Below are 12,901 nucleotides of genomic sequence, written 5' to 3'. Positions count from 1 at the left end.
ATATCTCTCTGTCCTACCACTCTCCCCACGGCCCTACCATTTACACTATGCACTATGTACCTGCATCACCATATCTCTCTGTCCTACCACTCTCCCCACGGCCCTACCATTTACACTATGAACTATGTACCTGCATCACCATATCTCTCTGTCCTACCACTCTCCCCACGGCCCTACCATTTACACTATGCACTATGTACCTGCATCACCATATCTCTCTGTCCTACCACTCTCCCCACGGCCCTACCATTTACAGTGTGAGCCTTGTCATTTGAAAATGCAATACCTCATATTTATCTATATACCAAAACTCTCGTTTGTTTGTTTGTTTGTTCCTGAACTACAGCCAAAACGGTAGACGATAGCGCGACAATTTTAAGCCCACCTTACTCACCGTCGTCCATTTGGTGTTATGTTTTAAAGTTATTCACACTTTAAAGTTTAAATCTATCTCCTAGGGAGGGAGGAAGAGAGGGGGGGGTTGGAGGGAGGGGGGGAGGGAGGGGGGGAGGATAAGGGGGGTTGAGGGTGGATGGAGTGGGGGGAGGGGAAGGGGGAGGAAGGGAGGGAGGGGAGGAGGGAGGGAGGCGTGGAGGGAGGGGGGGAAGGGAGGGGAGGGGAGTTGGGGCAGGGGAGTGGGGGAAAGGGGGGAGGGGGGGAGGGGGGGGAGGAGAGGGTGCTGCACCAATGCAGGAGAGGTTTGGGCCCAACGAGTCCCACTTGGTCTAGTTTGAACTAAATTCCATCTGGCATTCGTTAGCCGATTTGCCCAGTTGATCAAGATCAAGAACCGTGCTTGTATTCTCATCCAAATTACTAATAATATCCATTAGTCTCCACCCCTCCCCCCCCCCCACTGTATAATGATGACTTGTTCTTGTCTATATATACCCCTCTGCAAAGGAATCTCTGGCGTTTGTGAATTGAACAGCCAACAGTAATGCTGTTGAACCAATATGTCAAAGGATTCTTTAATAAAATACACAATGCTGAAGCTCAAAGTCCAACACCAAACGGGTTGGAATCAGGTGAAACTGCAATAAATCAGGCACAGCATTGAAACAAGGCCACTCCCAGTTTTAAAAGAGATTGGGCAGATACAACTTTAATAGTGGCAGTATTTATAATCAGATAATCAATGTGGGTTTCTCAAGCACCAACAATATTGGGCAACCAAAAAGAGGGTAAAAAGGCCTGGATTTTTGAATAATAACGGCAGTTCTTTGTGAGCCAGATGATACTGGAACGTTTTTGCCTCGGTCTAACAAACTCCACATCATTCACACTGCCAAATCTAGTCCAAATCACTGTATTGTCAATCTTCCCACTTTATGAAGTAACAGATCGCTGGGTTTCAACGCTGACTGCTGTGATGGCATTGCTTCTTGGAATATAAAAGTAGACATTAAGAAAATCACATTCCACAGTCCTGATTCTCGCGCTGCCCACCTCTGTTCTAATCACCCTATCACTTACTTAGATACACATTAACCACATTTGAGGTACAAAGGCATTTCTGTTCAGATACTTATTACCCACAACTCAATCTTCCCTTGCAAGGTTTAGTCATTTAGTAGACATCCTCCAATCTTTTTCAACTTGGTAATCAATTATAATGATCTTTTCTAATAAGTTCAATAATACCAATGGTAATGTATAATTGCTTTTACATGAACTTGCTTTGCGCATGGTGTTAACATCGAGCAATTTATTATTAATGTGTTCAGAAATAATTCAAGTATTTTTTTACTCCATTAGAATGAATGGGAGGTCTCACCTGATGCCAACAGGTCATTCACAAGAACCAGAAACTTTTCATCAGCTACTTGAGCATCTGTCATTAAGAAGACTGTGCCCACATTCTTGACTCCAGCCTTTAAGCACAGGTTAGCAAGGTCAATCTGGAAAGAAAGAAGCCAGTCTGTTGCAGTGGTTGGAATTTATGTTACTGGACCATCTCAAGGAAAAAAATCTAGATATGTATAATGCTTCAGAAACAAATGTGACAGTCAAAATATACACATAACAAGTAATAACATAAATGACTTTTACAAAAGGTTATCGGGGTTAGTTGAACAAAGATTGTTGTGACGTTAGGAGCTGCTCTTCAAATGAGACGAGATCATTAACATTCACAGGGGCAATAATGTTCAGGGCTTTGGTATAACACCTTATCTAAACGTAACATTGATGAAGCAGAACTTGCTCAGTATTGTACTGAAATATCTTCCTCAACTCTACGTTTAAGCATTCAATAATCCTTAAACCCACAAGATTGTTGCAGTGACAAAACACATTGATATGACTGCTGATATAGAAAGTAAAAAAATATGGATTGGATTAGAAAGTGGTTAACATTCATGTCAATTAACAGTGAGGCAGGGTTATAAAACAAGTGATTAGAAAACAGAAAATGTTGGACATACTCAATAATTAAGGAAACTGAGAAAATATATTCCCCCTCCCACAGATGCTGTCAGCCAAGCTGAAAATCTCCACCATTTTACGCTTGGAATTTCAGATTTCCAAAAGCAGTGGTATTTTGGCTGCTACAGCAGTGGATTACTTGGTTTTGTACATCAGTGAGGAATGGGTTACAGACAATAACAAATTGAGGGATTCATCTGTCATTGAAACTGGCCAGAATACATTTCCTGCTGTAAATAGTGACACCTGTTTGAAAACGTGTTAATAATGCTTCAATATACACTCACACTCAAGTTATGTGGCATCATACAGACAGAAATGTTGATATATGAAGATGAATCAGGGCAAGGGATGGTCCCATTTAGTATTCAAGTTCAGCTTAACAATACATCTCACCAATCAAGTGACTGACATCGATGACTATAATGTAGGAAAATAACTGCAGATGCTGGTATAAATCGAAGGTATTTATTCACAAAATGTTGGAGTAACTCGGCAGGTCAGGCAGCATCTCAGGAGAGAAGGAATGGCTGACGTTTCGGGTTGAGACCCTTCTTCAGATTGATGACTGTAATACTCAATCAATCCATTGTCATAATTACCATGCCATGGCGGAAATGGGAATGTATTCAGTCTGTAATCTTTTTTTACATAGCTCTCACAATAAGATCACTGTTAGGCGTAGGATTTACACTCATTAAAGGATGAAAATAACATTTCCATTGTGAGTCAGGGATATTTTTCATGTTGAGATCGCACTTAGGTGTTGGGTAAATGTAGAAATGAATGAGCTCAGCTTTACAAGCCTGGCCCATTATGACTACTAAAGGAAGCTGGCTTTGCTTTACTCTTCTTCTCTGATTCTTTCCGCCATCCACCCACATTTGTTGCCTTCTCCTTGGATGGTTTGGGAATTTGATTTTCTAACTGCTGCTTTATTGTCATCTAACTTCTGGCTATATGACCCAACACTCTCCCCACCATTTCCTCCTTCTTAAAGATGAATACTATTATTGCCTTTACTTGGGTACCTGTGATGAGAACTTTCAAAGTTCCAAAAATGAGAAGATGGTGTACATTTGAGGCTGAGATCTCAATTTATCCCAGAAACTAATGTCTTTTACCCATTTAACATTTTAATTCAGGGCAAATACTGCAAATTAATTTAATGTGTGAACTACACATGAATGAGACCAACGGTTTAATATTTGTTGGTGCCCTGATAAATCCAAAGGTCAATGGGCTTTCAAGGGAAAACACTCTAGTGGTTGGACACTAATTATTGCATCCTAAATATTGTAGGAAGGATACAATATCTGAGGAAGGATGTGCTGGTTCTGGAGAGGGTCCAGAGGTGGTTTACAAGAATGATCCCAGGAATGAGTAGGTTAACCTATGATGAGCGTTTGTCGGCACTGGGCCTGTACTCGCTGGAGTTTAGAAGAATTAGGGGGGACCTCATTGAAACATACAGAATAGTGAAAGGCTTGGATAGAGTGGATGTGGAGCGGATGTTTCCACTAGTGGAAGAGCCCAGGACTAGAGGTCATTGCCTCAGAATTAAAGGACGTTGCTTTAGGTAGAAGATGAGGAGGAATTTCTTTAGTCAGAGGGTGGTGAATCTGTGGAATTCTTTGCCACAGAAGGTTGTGGAGGCCAAGTCAGTGGATATTTTTAAGACACAGATAGATTCTTGATTAGTACGGGTGTCAGAGGTTCTGGAGAGAAGGCAGGAGAATGGGGTTAGGAGGGAGAGATAGATCAGCCACGATTGAATGGCGGAGTATACTTGAAGGGCCGAATAGCCTAATTCTACTCCTATCACTTATGATCTTATGATCTCATGATCTTACGTCAGTACATTGCACTTTGCTTCTGCTTTGACAAATGGAATGAATTTCGCAGACAAAGTGCAAGTCAAAGACTAAATTATAAATTCTACTAAATGGCAACTGGGGATGATGTTTTAGACATGTTTACTCAATTCCATGGTAGATTCTTATAATGTATCAAATTTTCATATAAAAATCATGAGCTGCTTTTACGTACCATATATCCTAAAGTGGTAGTTAAATCAATTAATTATAATTGTTTGCATTTGAAGATAGGCACAAAAGGCTGGACTAACTCAACGGGTTAGACAGCATCTCTGAAGCATCCATTCCTTTTCCCCAGAGATGCTGTCTGTCCCGCTGAGTTACTCCAGCTTTTTGTGTCTATCTTCGGCTTTTGAACCAGCATCTGCAGTTCCTTCCGACACAATTGTTTTCATTCGGTGTTTTAAATGAATGAAAGGAATGAGTTATGGTGACTTCCAAAACTTTCAAGAACAATTCATCAACCAGTGGTAAATATGTGTTGAACCTGTGGCAGCCATTTGGTTTATATAAAGATCCCACAATAAATGCATGGATGAATGATAAAGCAAACCAACTTTGGTGCCATTTGTTAACAGAAAACACTGTCCAAGAGATCATATGACTCCTTGGTCACAGTTTCATTGAGTTGTCAATGTCATAGAGATGAAGATCAAAATACAGATTTTAAACCCATTCAAACAGACCAAGATGGATGTGTAGGAAGTAACTGCAGGTGCTGGTTTAAACCGAAGGTAGACACAAAAAGCTGGAGTAACTCAGACTGGACTGATGAAGGGCCTCGACCCGAAAGGTCACCTATTCTTTTTCTCCCGAGATGCTGTTTGACCCGCTGAGTTACTCCAGCTTTTTGTGTCTATCTTCTGACCAAGATAGATGACAGCCCTGCAAAGCTGATTTTCATAACTGAAGGTAATTTTAAACATAAACTGGAGATAGAACTTACTGAGAAAATAAGTATGGGGAATTTATGTTATTTCTACCCTCAAGAAGCAAAATGCGTAAATGAATTAAACAATTATATGTTTAGACAACCTTCTTCTGTTAACTCATCTCACTCAACCTCTTAAACGTGCGATCAACTTTCACAATCTTGGCATTCTGGATTATGTTAGTATAAATTCAATTTAAAGAAGAAAAAAGCTAATCTATAAAATAAACCCAAGCATGGAAACAAACCACAGCAGATTGAACACAGAAGTTACCTTCAAAGTAAATACTCATAAAAATCAAGTTATTCATACACATTAATCATATTCACTCATTTCTATGTCAACTATTGATTAGTTAGTCTCCTCCTTGTACACCACTTTGATGCATTGCTTTTCATCTTCTCAATTACATGACATTCAATCTTTTTTCAATAATTGTCTGTGTTATAAAGCTCAAATTAACTGACATCCTGATCTTATCAAACTGCAGTCCCTTCATATCTAATTGATAGATCACCTTTCTTCAATATTATTCTGCTTCAGAATTCCATGATAAAAATACCTTTCATCTTCTTTGTGAACCAATCCATAACCTTTTCTCAAAACATTGAAGATTCTGCTCTTGAAACAGACTGTTCAATAACTTTAGACACAGTCGCACAGCGGTAGAGTTGCTGCCATGTAGCATCAGCAACCCAGGTTCATTCCTGACTGCGGGTGCTGTCTGCATGGAGTTTCTACATTGTCCCCGTGACCATGTGGATTTTCTCCAGGTGCTCCAGTTTCACCCACATCCTAAAGATGGTGCAGGTTTGTAGACTAATGGGCTTCTGTAAATTGCCTCTAGTGTGGAGGAAAGAACTAGTGCACGAGTGATCGCTGGTCGGCCCGGACTCAGGGGGCAAAAGGGCCTGTTTCCACACTGTATCTCTAAACTAGATTCAAGAATCAAGATTCAATTCTCTGCCACAGAGAGCAATGGAAGCCAAATCATTGGATGGATTTAAGAGAGAGTAACTTTGTAAAATCTGAATTTAATGCACAAAGCATCAAACATTAAAATAGTTTTTTGTACTATAAAGTTCATTATACCAGGGACGTGTGCATTATAAAGGCCAATTTACCAGGGACCCTCTTATTTTATTAAACACAAGAAGAATATAGAATTAATATCAGAGGTTCTGTTATTTGTATTCCTTTGATTTAATGTTCATGATGAATTTATTACAAGCTAGGGCAGCAGGTTAAAACTAATAGATTCTTAGTTCTTGTGTAAATATATGTTTCCCTTTGCTGAAAGAGTACAAAGATGAGATTGGCCCCACTGTCCCTGCATAAGACATTGTGCCCAAATAGGGTTTTTTTTAATCTCTTTTGCCTTTAATTAAAAAAATAATCATGTTCTCCTTCAGTGCCACAGCCATGTGGGGTCTGGCAATGGTTATTCTCCTCCCTTAGGGCATGGGCAGCACATTCTTGTAAGGATCGGAATAAAGCCGAGTACAAATATTTCCATCTGAAGATAGAACAAATCCATTTAACTGATCATTGACGTTGGCATTTAACAAAGATCAACTTGACCTGATTATACGAGTGTCATTTGGGCAAAAAAAGTATTTGACAGGAAGGTTTCTCTGTTGTTGAACCAACATCAATTTAACAGAAAGGCATATGATTCTTCTGCCTTCGAGGCAAAAACAGCTTAAAGCTAAAGTTATTTTCCAAGTAACACTTAACATTTTAATAAATTGCCATTGCAATACTACATCGTACATAGTGTGTGTAGGATAGTGTCAGTGTGCGGGGACTGCTGGCCGGCGTGGACACAGTGGGCCAAAGGGCCTGTTACCTCTAAACTAAGCTAAACCTTCGTACTGAAAGGTTTGAAAAAAAAAACATTGCCTTCTGCAGGGAGATGATCAAAGGAAGAATTTCAGTAACTCCTTCAGTCAATTGGGTTACACTTGTTCCTTTTAAAGCTAACAATAATAGCTGGATATAAGTGAAAGCTACTACTTACTTCACTCTGAAAATGGAATCTCATAAAAATGAAAGAACCAAGCTTTGCAATTTCATTAATGCCTGTTGTAAATCAGATTGACAAGCAGTACAGGACTGGAATTAGTCACAATCCTGAAAAATGACAGCAGGTTATTGATGACTCAGAAATTGCTATAATTACATGCCACTGATAGAGAATATGACATTTTCAGAGCCATTTAACCTCACCGTTTCAATTTCCAAATGTGTAGTTAACATGGGTCTGTGGATATGGGAGAACCATGTATTAGCATTGAAATACAAGCTAACAAAGCTAAAATTTGCACTACCAATCCTCTGGCTTTGTGTTCATCCCATTCTTTGCAATTTGTATCCTGAAGCACACCCAACACCCTGGCTGCTTTGTTAACCAGAATGGTTCTGAGACGAGGTTTTTGTGATATGAAGGGAAATTTAGGAGATCAGGCACATATTTCTCAAACAGAGGAATAAGAGGTGATCTCATTGAAGGTTACAAAATTAGTGCAGGACTTGAGAGTTGGGAAGGTTACCCAAGCTGAGTCCTCTAGAACCAGCGCTCTCAGTCTCAAAATACGATTCAGCTTTCAGGACTAAGATGAATGTAATTTCTTCACCTAGTGCATAAACATTCTTTGGCATTTATTCCCCATGTATGCAATGAACACTCAGTGGTGGAGTTTATTCAAGGCACAGATTGATACATTTTTGGATGTAAAGAGATTTTTGGATCTCAAGTGAGGTGGTGTTAGTACAGGAGAGCGGCAGTGAATGTAAAAGAATGAGACATTGCAAAATTGAATTGCTGAATAGCTTCCTCCTGCTGCCAATTCTTAAATAAGCTCCTTACAATCACCCAGAACACATTGCAGTTGATGAATAATTATTGCTGAGTAAATAAAATATTATTATTGTAATGGGATGTAATTTAGAAACGCAATGAATTAGCTTGGATATAATAAATAGGAGTTTCCCCAGATTGTCCTAGAAACCTAACTACATCACTGCTTAAAATATATACACACACCAAAACATTTGACAAAACATTATGACCACTGACAGGTGAAGTGAATAACATTGGTTATCTTGTTACAATGGCACCTGTCAAGGGGTAGGATATATTAAGCAGCAAGTGAACAGTCAGTTCTTGAAGTTGATGTGTTGGATGCAGGAGAAATGGGCAAGAGTAAAGACCTGAGCGAATTTGACAAGGGCCAAATTGTTATGGCCAGACGACTGGGTCAGAGCATCTCTGAAACGGCAAGGCTTGTGGGGTGCTCCCGGTCAGCAGTGGTGAGTACCTACCGACAGTGGTCCGAGGAGGGACAAACCATAAACCAGCGACAGGGTGTTGGGCACCCAAGGCTCATCGATGCGCGAGGGCAACGAAGGCGATCCCGTCTGGTCCGAACCGACAGAAGGTCTACTGTGGCACAAGTCACAGAAAATGTTCATGGTGGTCACGGGAGGAATGTGTCACAATACACAGTGCATCGCACCCTGCTGCGTCTGGGGATGCACACGGAGGACCAACAGTATATTAGGCAGGTGGTCATAATGTTTTGGCTGATCGGTGTAAATATATATATATATATACATACACCGATAATGTTTTATATACACCGGTCACAATGTTTTATAATGGTCATAATGTTTTGGCTGATCGGTGTATGTATATATATATATACACCGATCAGCCAAAACATTATGACCACCTGCGTAATATGTTGTTGGTCCTCTGTGTGCCGCCAAAACTGCGCAGATGCACCGAGGCATGGACTCTACAAGACCCCTGAAGGTGTCCTGTGGTATCTGGCACCAAAACATTAGCAGCAGATCCTTCAAGTCCTGTAAGTTGCGAGGTGGAGCCGCCATGGATCGGACTTGTCGATCCAGCACATCCCACAGATCGGATTGAGATCGGATTGAGATCTGGAGAATTTGGAGGCCAGGGCAACACCGTGAACACTTCATCATGTTCCTCAAACCATTCCCGAACAATGTGTGCAGTGTGGCAGGGCGCATTATCCTGCTGAAAGAGGCCACTGCCATCAGGGAATACCATTGCCATGAAGGGGTGTACCTGGTCTGCAATGAAGTTTGGGTAGGTGACAGGTGTCAAATTGATGTCCACATGAATGGCCAGACCCAGGGTTTCCCAGCAGAGCATTGCCCAGAGCATCACACTCCCTCCCACAGTCGGTTCAGACGGGATAGCCTTCGTTGCCCTCGCGCATCGATGAGCCTTGGGCGCCCAACACCCTGTCGCCGGTTTGTGGTTTGTCCCTCCTCGGACCACTGTCGGTAGGTACTCACCACTGCTGACCGGGAGCACCCCACAAGCCTTGCCGTTTCAGAGATGCTCTGACCCAGTCGTCTGGCCATAACAATTTGGCCCTTGTCAAATTCGCTCAGGTCTTTACTTCTTTTGCATCAACACATCAATTTCAAGAACTGACTGTGCACTTGCTGCCTAATATATCCCACCCCTTGACAGGTGCCATTGTAACAAGATGACCACTGTTATTCACTTCACCTGTCAGTGGTCATAATGTTTTGGCTGATCTGTGCATATATATATATATACACACATGAAGTGACTTTGCATATATATATATATATATATATATATGCAAACTCACTTCATGTGAGTTTTCAATTTTTCTAGTTTATTACAAGTCAACTGCAATGCAGACAGTCAAATGATAACAGGGGGCACTCCATTTCAAATTTGCAATTTTAACATAATCAGCAGGCAGGAAATGGGAATAAATGGAGTTCAGCAATCTGTATTATAACAGTGGTGCACGCAGCTGAATGTAATTTTAAACTGAGTTAAACTGCAATCACAATGTACAGAACAAATATCTGCTCCAAATCAGAAGAACAACTTCTGTTTCAATTGAAGTGCTATGATTCAAATCCCCTTCATATATGGTTAATTTTTCATTTTGACTCCAGTGATCTTCCTCCTTTCCTATTATTGTAGACTTGTGTGGTGATTCAGCTGCAGAATTGAGGCACTCATTACTTGGTTCAAACAGCTATTCTTCACATCGAAACCCAATGAGGTTTACCAAACTGTTTAACCACAGAGTCCAGATGCACTAAGAGCTGGAATCTCCACTCCAATCACATGCACACATCTACTTTCCTGAGAGTAGCAGAATGTCTGACAGAAGGCCCAGATGTTGCAAGAAATCCCATCAGCTCCATGCATTTCCCCATGTGGCTGCCAGCAATGGTGAGATTCCCATGCATGTGCAGACCTGTGGGGAGCTCTCTCCAGCGTTTCTTCCACGGGACTCAGGAACCTTACAGCGCAAGGAGGCCAGGGTGACATTGCAGATGTCCCCTGACAGTTACGATACGATAGAACTTTATTTATCCCAGGAGGGAAATTGATCTGCCAACAGTCATAAAAAAACACGAGATACATGAAACATGAAATTAAAGTGACCAGTGGAAACGATTGGTGATGTGCAAAGATTGGGAAGTGGGGGGGTGGGGGAGTCAGTCTACCCCACGACAGAAGGGGGAGGAGTTGTACAGTGTGATAGCCACAGGGAAGAAGGATCTCCTGTGGCGTTCTGTGCTGCATCTTGGTGGATACAATAGTCAGCCTGGTGCCAGCACTGCTTCATTGATTTCAAAGGAGGAGAACGTAGTTCATTATAAGTCAACTCCAATGTAGACAGTTAAATGATAACGAACAGAGGACTTTAAAGTCAAATTTGCAATATAAATATGTGTAAATATGTCGTACAAGGAGAGACTTGATGGATTGTGCCTGGATTTACAAAGGATAATAAGAATGAGGGGGAATCTGATAGACATGTACACAATTCTGGTGTTGGAGTAGGACTACGCGCTGTCCACGGGCACCCTGGGGGATTTCCGGGACCGCTTGGCATGGAGGTCATCCTCAATAAGGATTGTAATATAGTTGTATGGTAGTTTAGTTAATATATTTGTTTGTCTTGTATTATGGTGGTGAGTTTTGTTTTCATTTATTTTGTACTGTAATTATTGTTGTTCATAATTGATTAAAATATCTTTGGTGTCCGGGGAGGGTGGGTGAGGGTTATTATTATTATTATTGTTATGTATAAAAAACAAAATGGAGGGGAATAATTTTTTTTTTATTAAAAACATTTTTTTTTTGGTTAAATTTTTTTTTAAAGAGTGACAGCCAGACTTGATGGGAGCACTTGCAGGTGTATATAAAAATGCGGTAGTGTCTGGTAAAGATGTAACACAGGACCTGTGTTTAGCCTGTGTTAAAACAAAGATCACTGTGCCTCCTCTTACTCAATGCCAGTTTTCAGTCCCTTTTCCTTGTTTGCTGCAATTGATTTGACAATAAATTCAATGGACAATCTGATACTCTCTCCCTCAGCCAACCCAGTCATTCTTCAGTATGACCGAATGATGAGATTTACTTGGAAATATAGAAAATAGGCAAAGGAGTAAGTTATTCAGTTCTTGTAGCCTGCTTCACCATTCAAGACAATAAAGGCTGATCCCCATTCTCAACATCATATTCCTCCTCTTTCTCCAAACCACTTGATGCTTTTTGTTCCGATTAAATATATTCAAAGGCTTGGCGTCCACTGTCTTTTGTGGTGAAGAATTCCACTGGCTCACCAACGTTCTCTTCGTCTTTGTTGTAAATGCCTTACATCCATATCTTGATACTGTGATCCCTGCTTCTAGAACCCCCAACCAGGGCAGACAACCTTCTTTGTTCAATCCGTCAAGTCCTGTCAGAATTGTGTATATTTCAATTCGATTCCCTCTCATTCATATTATCACGAGTAAATCCAGCCATAATCAATCAAGTCACTCTTTTACAGTCCTGCCATTCCAGGGGTTGGTCTGGTGGATCTTCGCTTCATTGCCTCTGTGGCAAGTCTATCCTTTCTTAGCAAAACCGAGCAAAACCGCACACTCCAAGGGTCCCCAACCTTCAGGACTTCCTTGCTCCTGTATTCATTAACTTTCCTTACACAGAGTCTGGATTCTCAATAGATCATGCCTGGTTTATTATTACTCTAATTCGCAGTAAGTGAATGAGAACTTCGGAATGCATTATTTTGCAGGGAGCAAAATATGGTCCCGAGAATTTCAACTGCATCGTTAAAATGTGCATTTTAATTCTCAGTCCTTCTTTTATCGATAAGATTCGGACTGATCAGCTCATCATTGTAGGTTATCTTTGAATATCAAAGGCAACAATATTCGTGTTTTAATTTTCATTAAGTTGATGTATGGAGGTCAATGAATAGCTGAACTTTGTTATGGCCACGTCATTCTCATCAGTCAGATATGCGGAGGGCAAGTTGTCAGGTGAATATCCAATTTGAAGAGACGTAAAAACAAGCAGGGGAAGCTTGCACGAACAGAGTGTAGACTTGGGATATTGAAGAGAACACATTCAACCTCAATTTTCCTACAGGGAAAGGAGTCCTTTACTTATCTTGGTAAGCATCCCTCTTTATTGTGAAGGAGTGTAGGAAAATAACTGCAGATGCTGGTACAAATCGAAGGTATCACAAAATGCTGGAGTAACTCAGCGGGTCAGGCAGCATCTAGGAGAGAAGGAATGGGTGACGTTTCGGGTCGAGACCCTTCTTCAGACTGATG

The 12,901-nt window shown here is 40.9% G+C and overlaps 1 protein-coding gene across 1 annotated transcript in view; it reads right to left on the bottom strand.

The window, feature by feature from the left end:
- dnah9 (dynein, axonemal, heavy chain 9) overlaps nucleotides 1-12,901 on the bottom strand; it is a 467,621-nt gene that overhangs the window by 249,995 nt on the left and 204,725 nt on the right. The window contains exon 44 of the mRNA XM_078400937.1: nucleotides 1,778-1,901. Within this exon, the coding sequence (XP_078257063.1) occupies nucleotides 1,778-1,901 (124 nt within the window). The remainder of the gene's footprint in view (nucleotides 1-1,777; nucleotides 1,902-12,901) is intronic.

The sequence above is a fragment of the Rhinoraja longicauda genome, chromosome 6 (genome assembly GCF_053455715.1).
Source record: "Rhinoraja longicauda isolate Sanriku21f chromosome 6, sRhiLon1.1, whole genome shotgun sequence".
NCBI classification, from domain to species: domain Eukaryota; kingdom Metazoa; phylum Chordata; class Chondrichthyes; order Rajiformes; family Arhynchobatidae; genus Rhinoraja; species Rhinoraja longicauda.
This window is presented reverse-complemented; position numbering and strand designations above follow the sequence as displayed.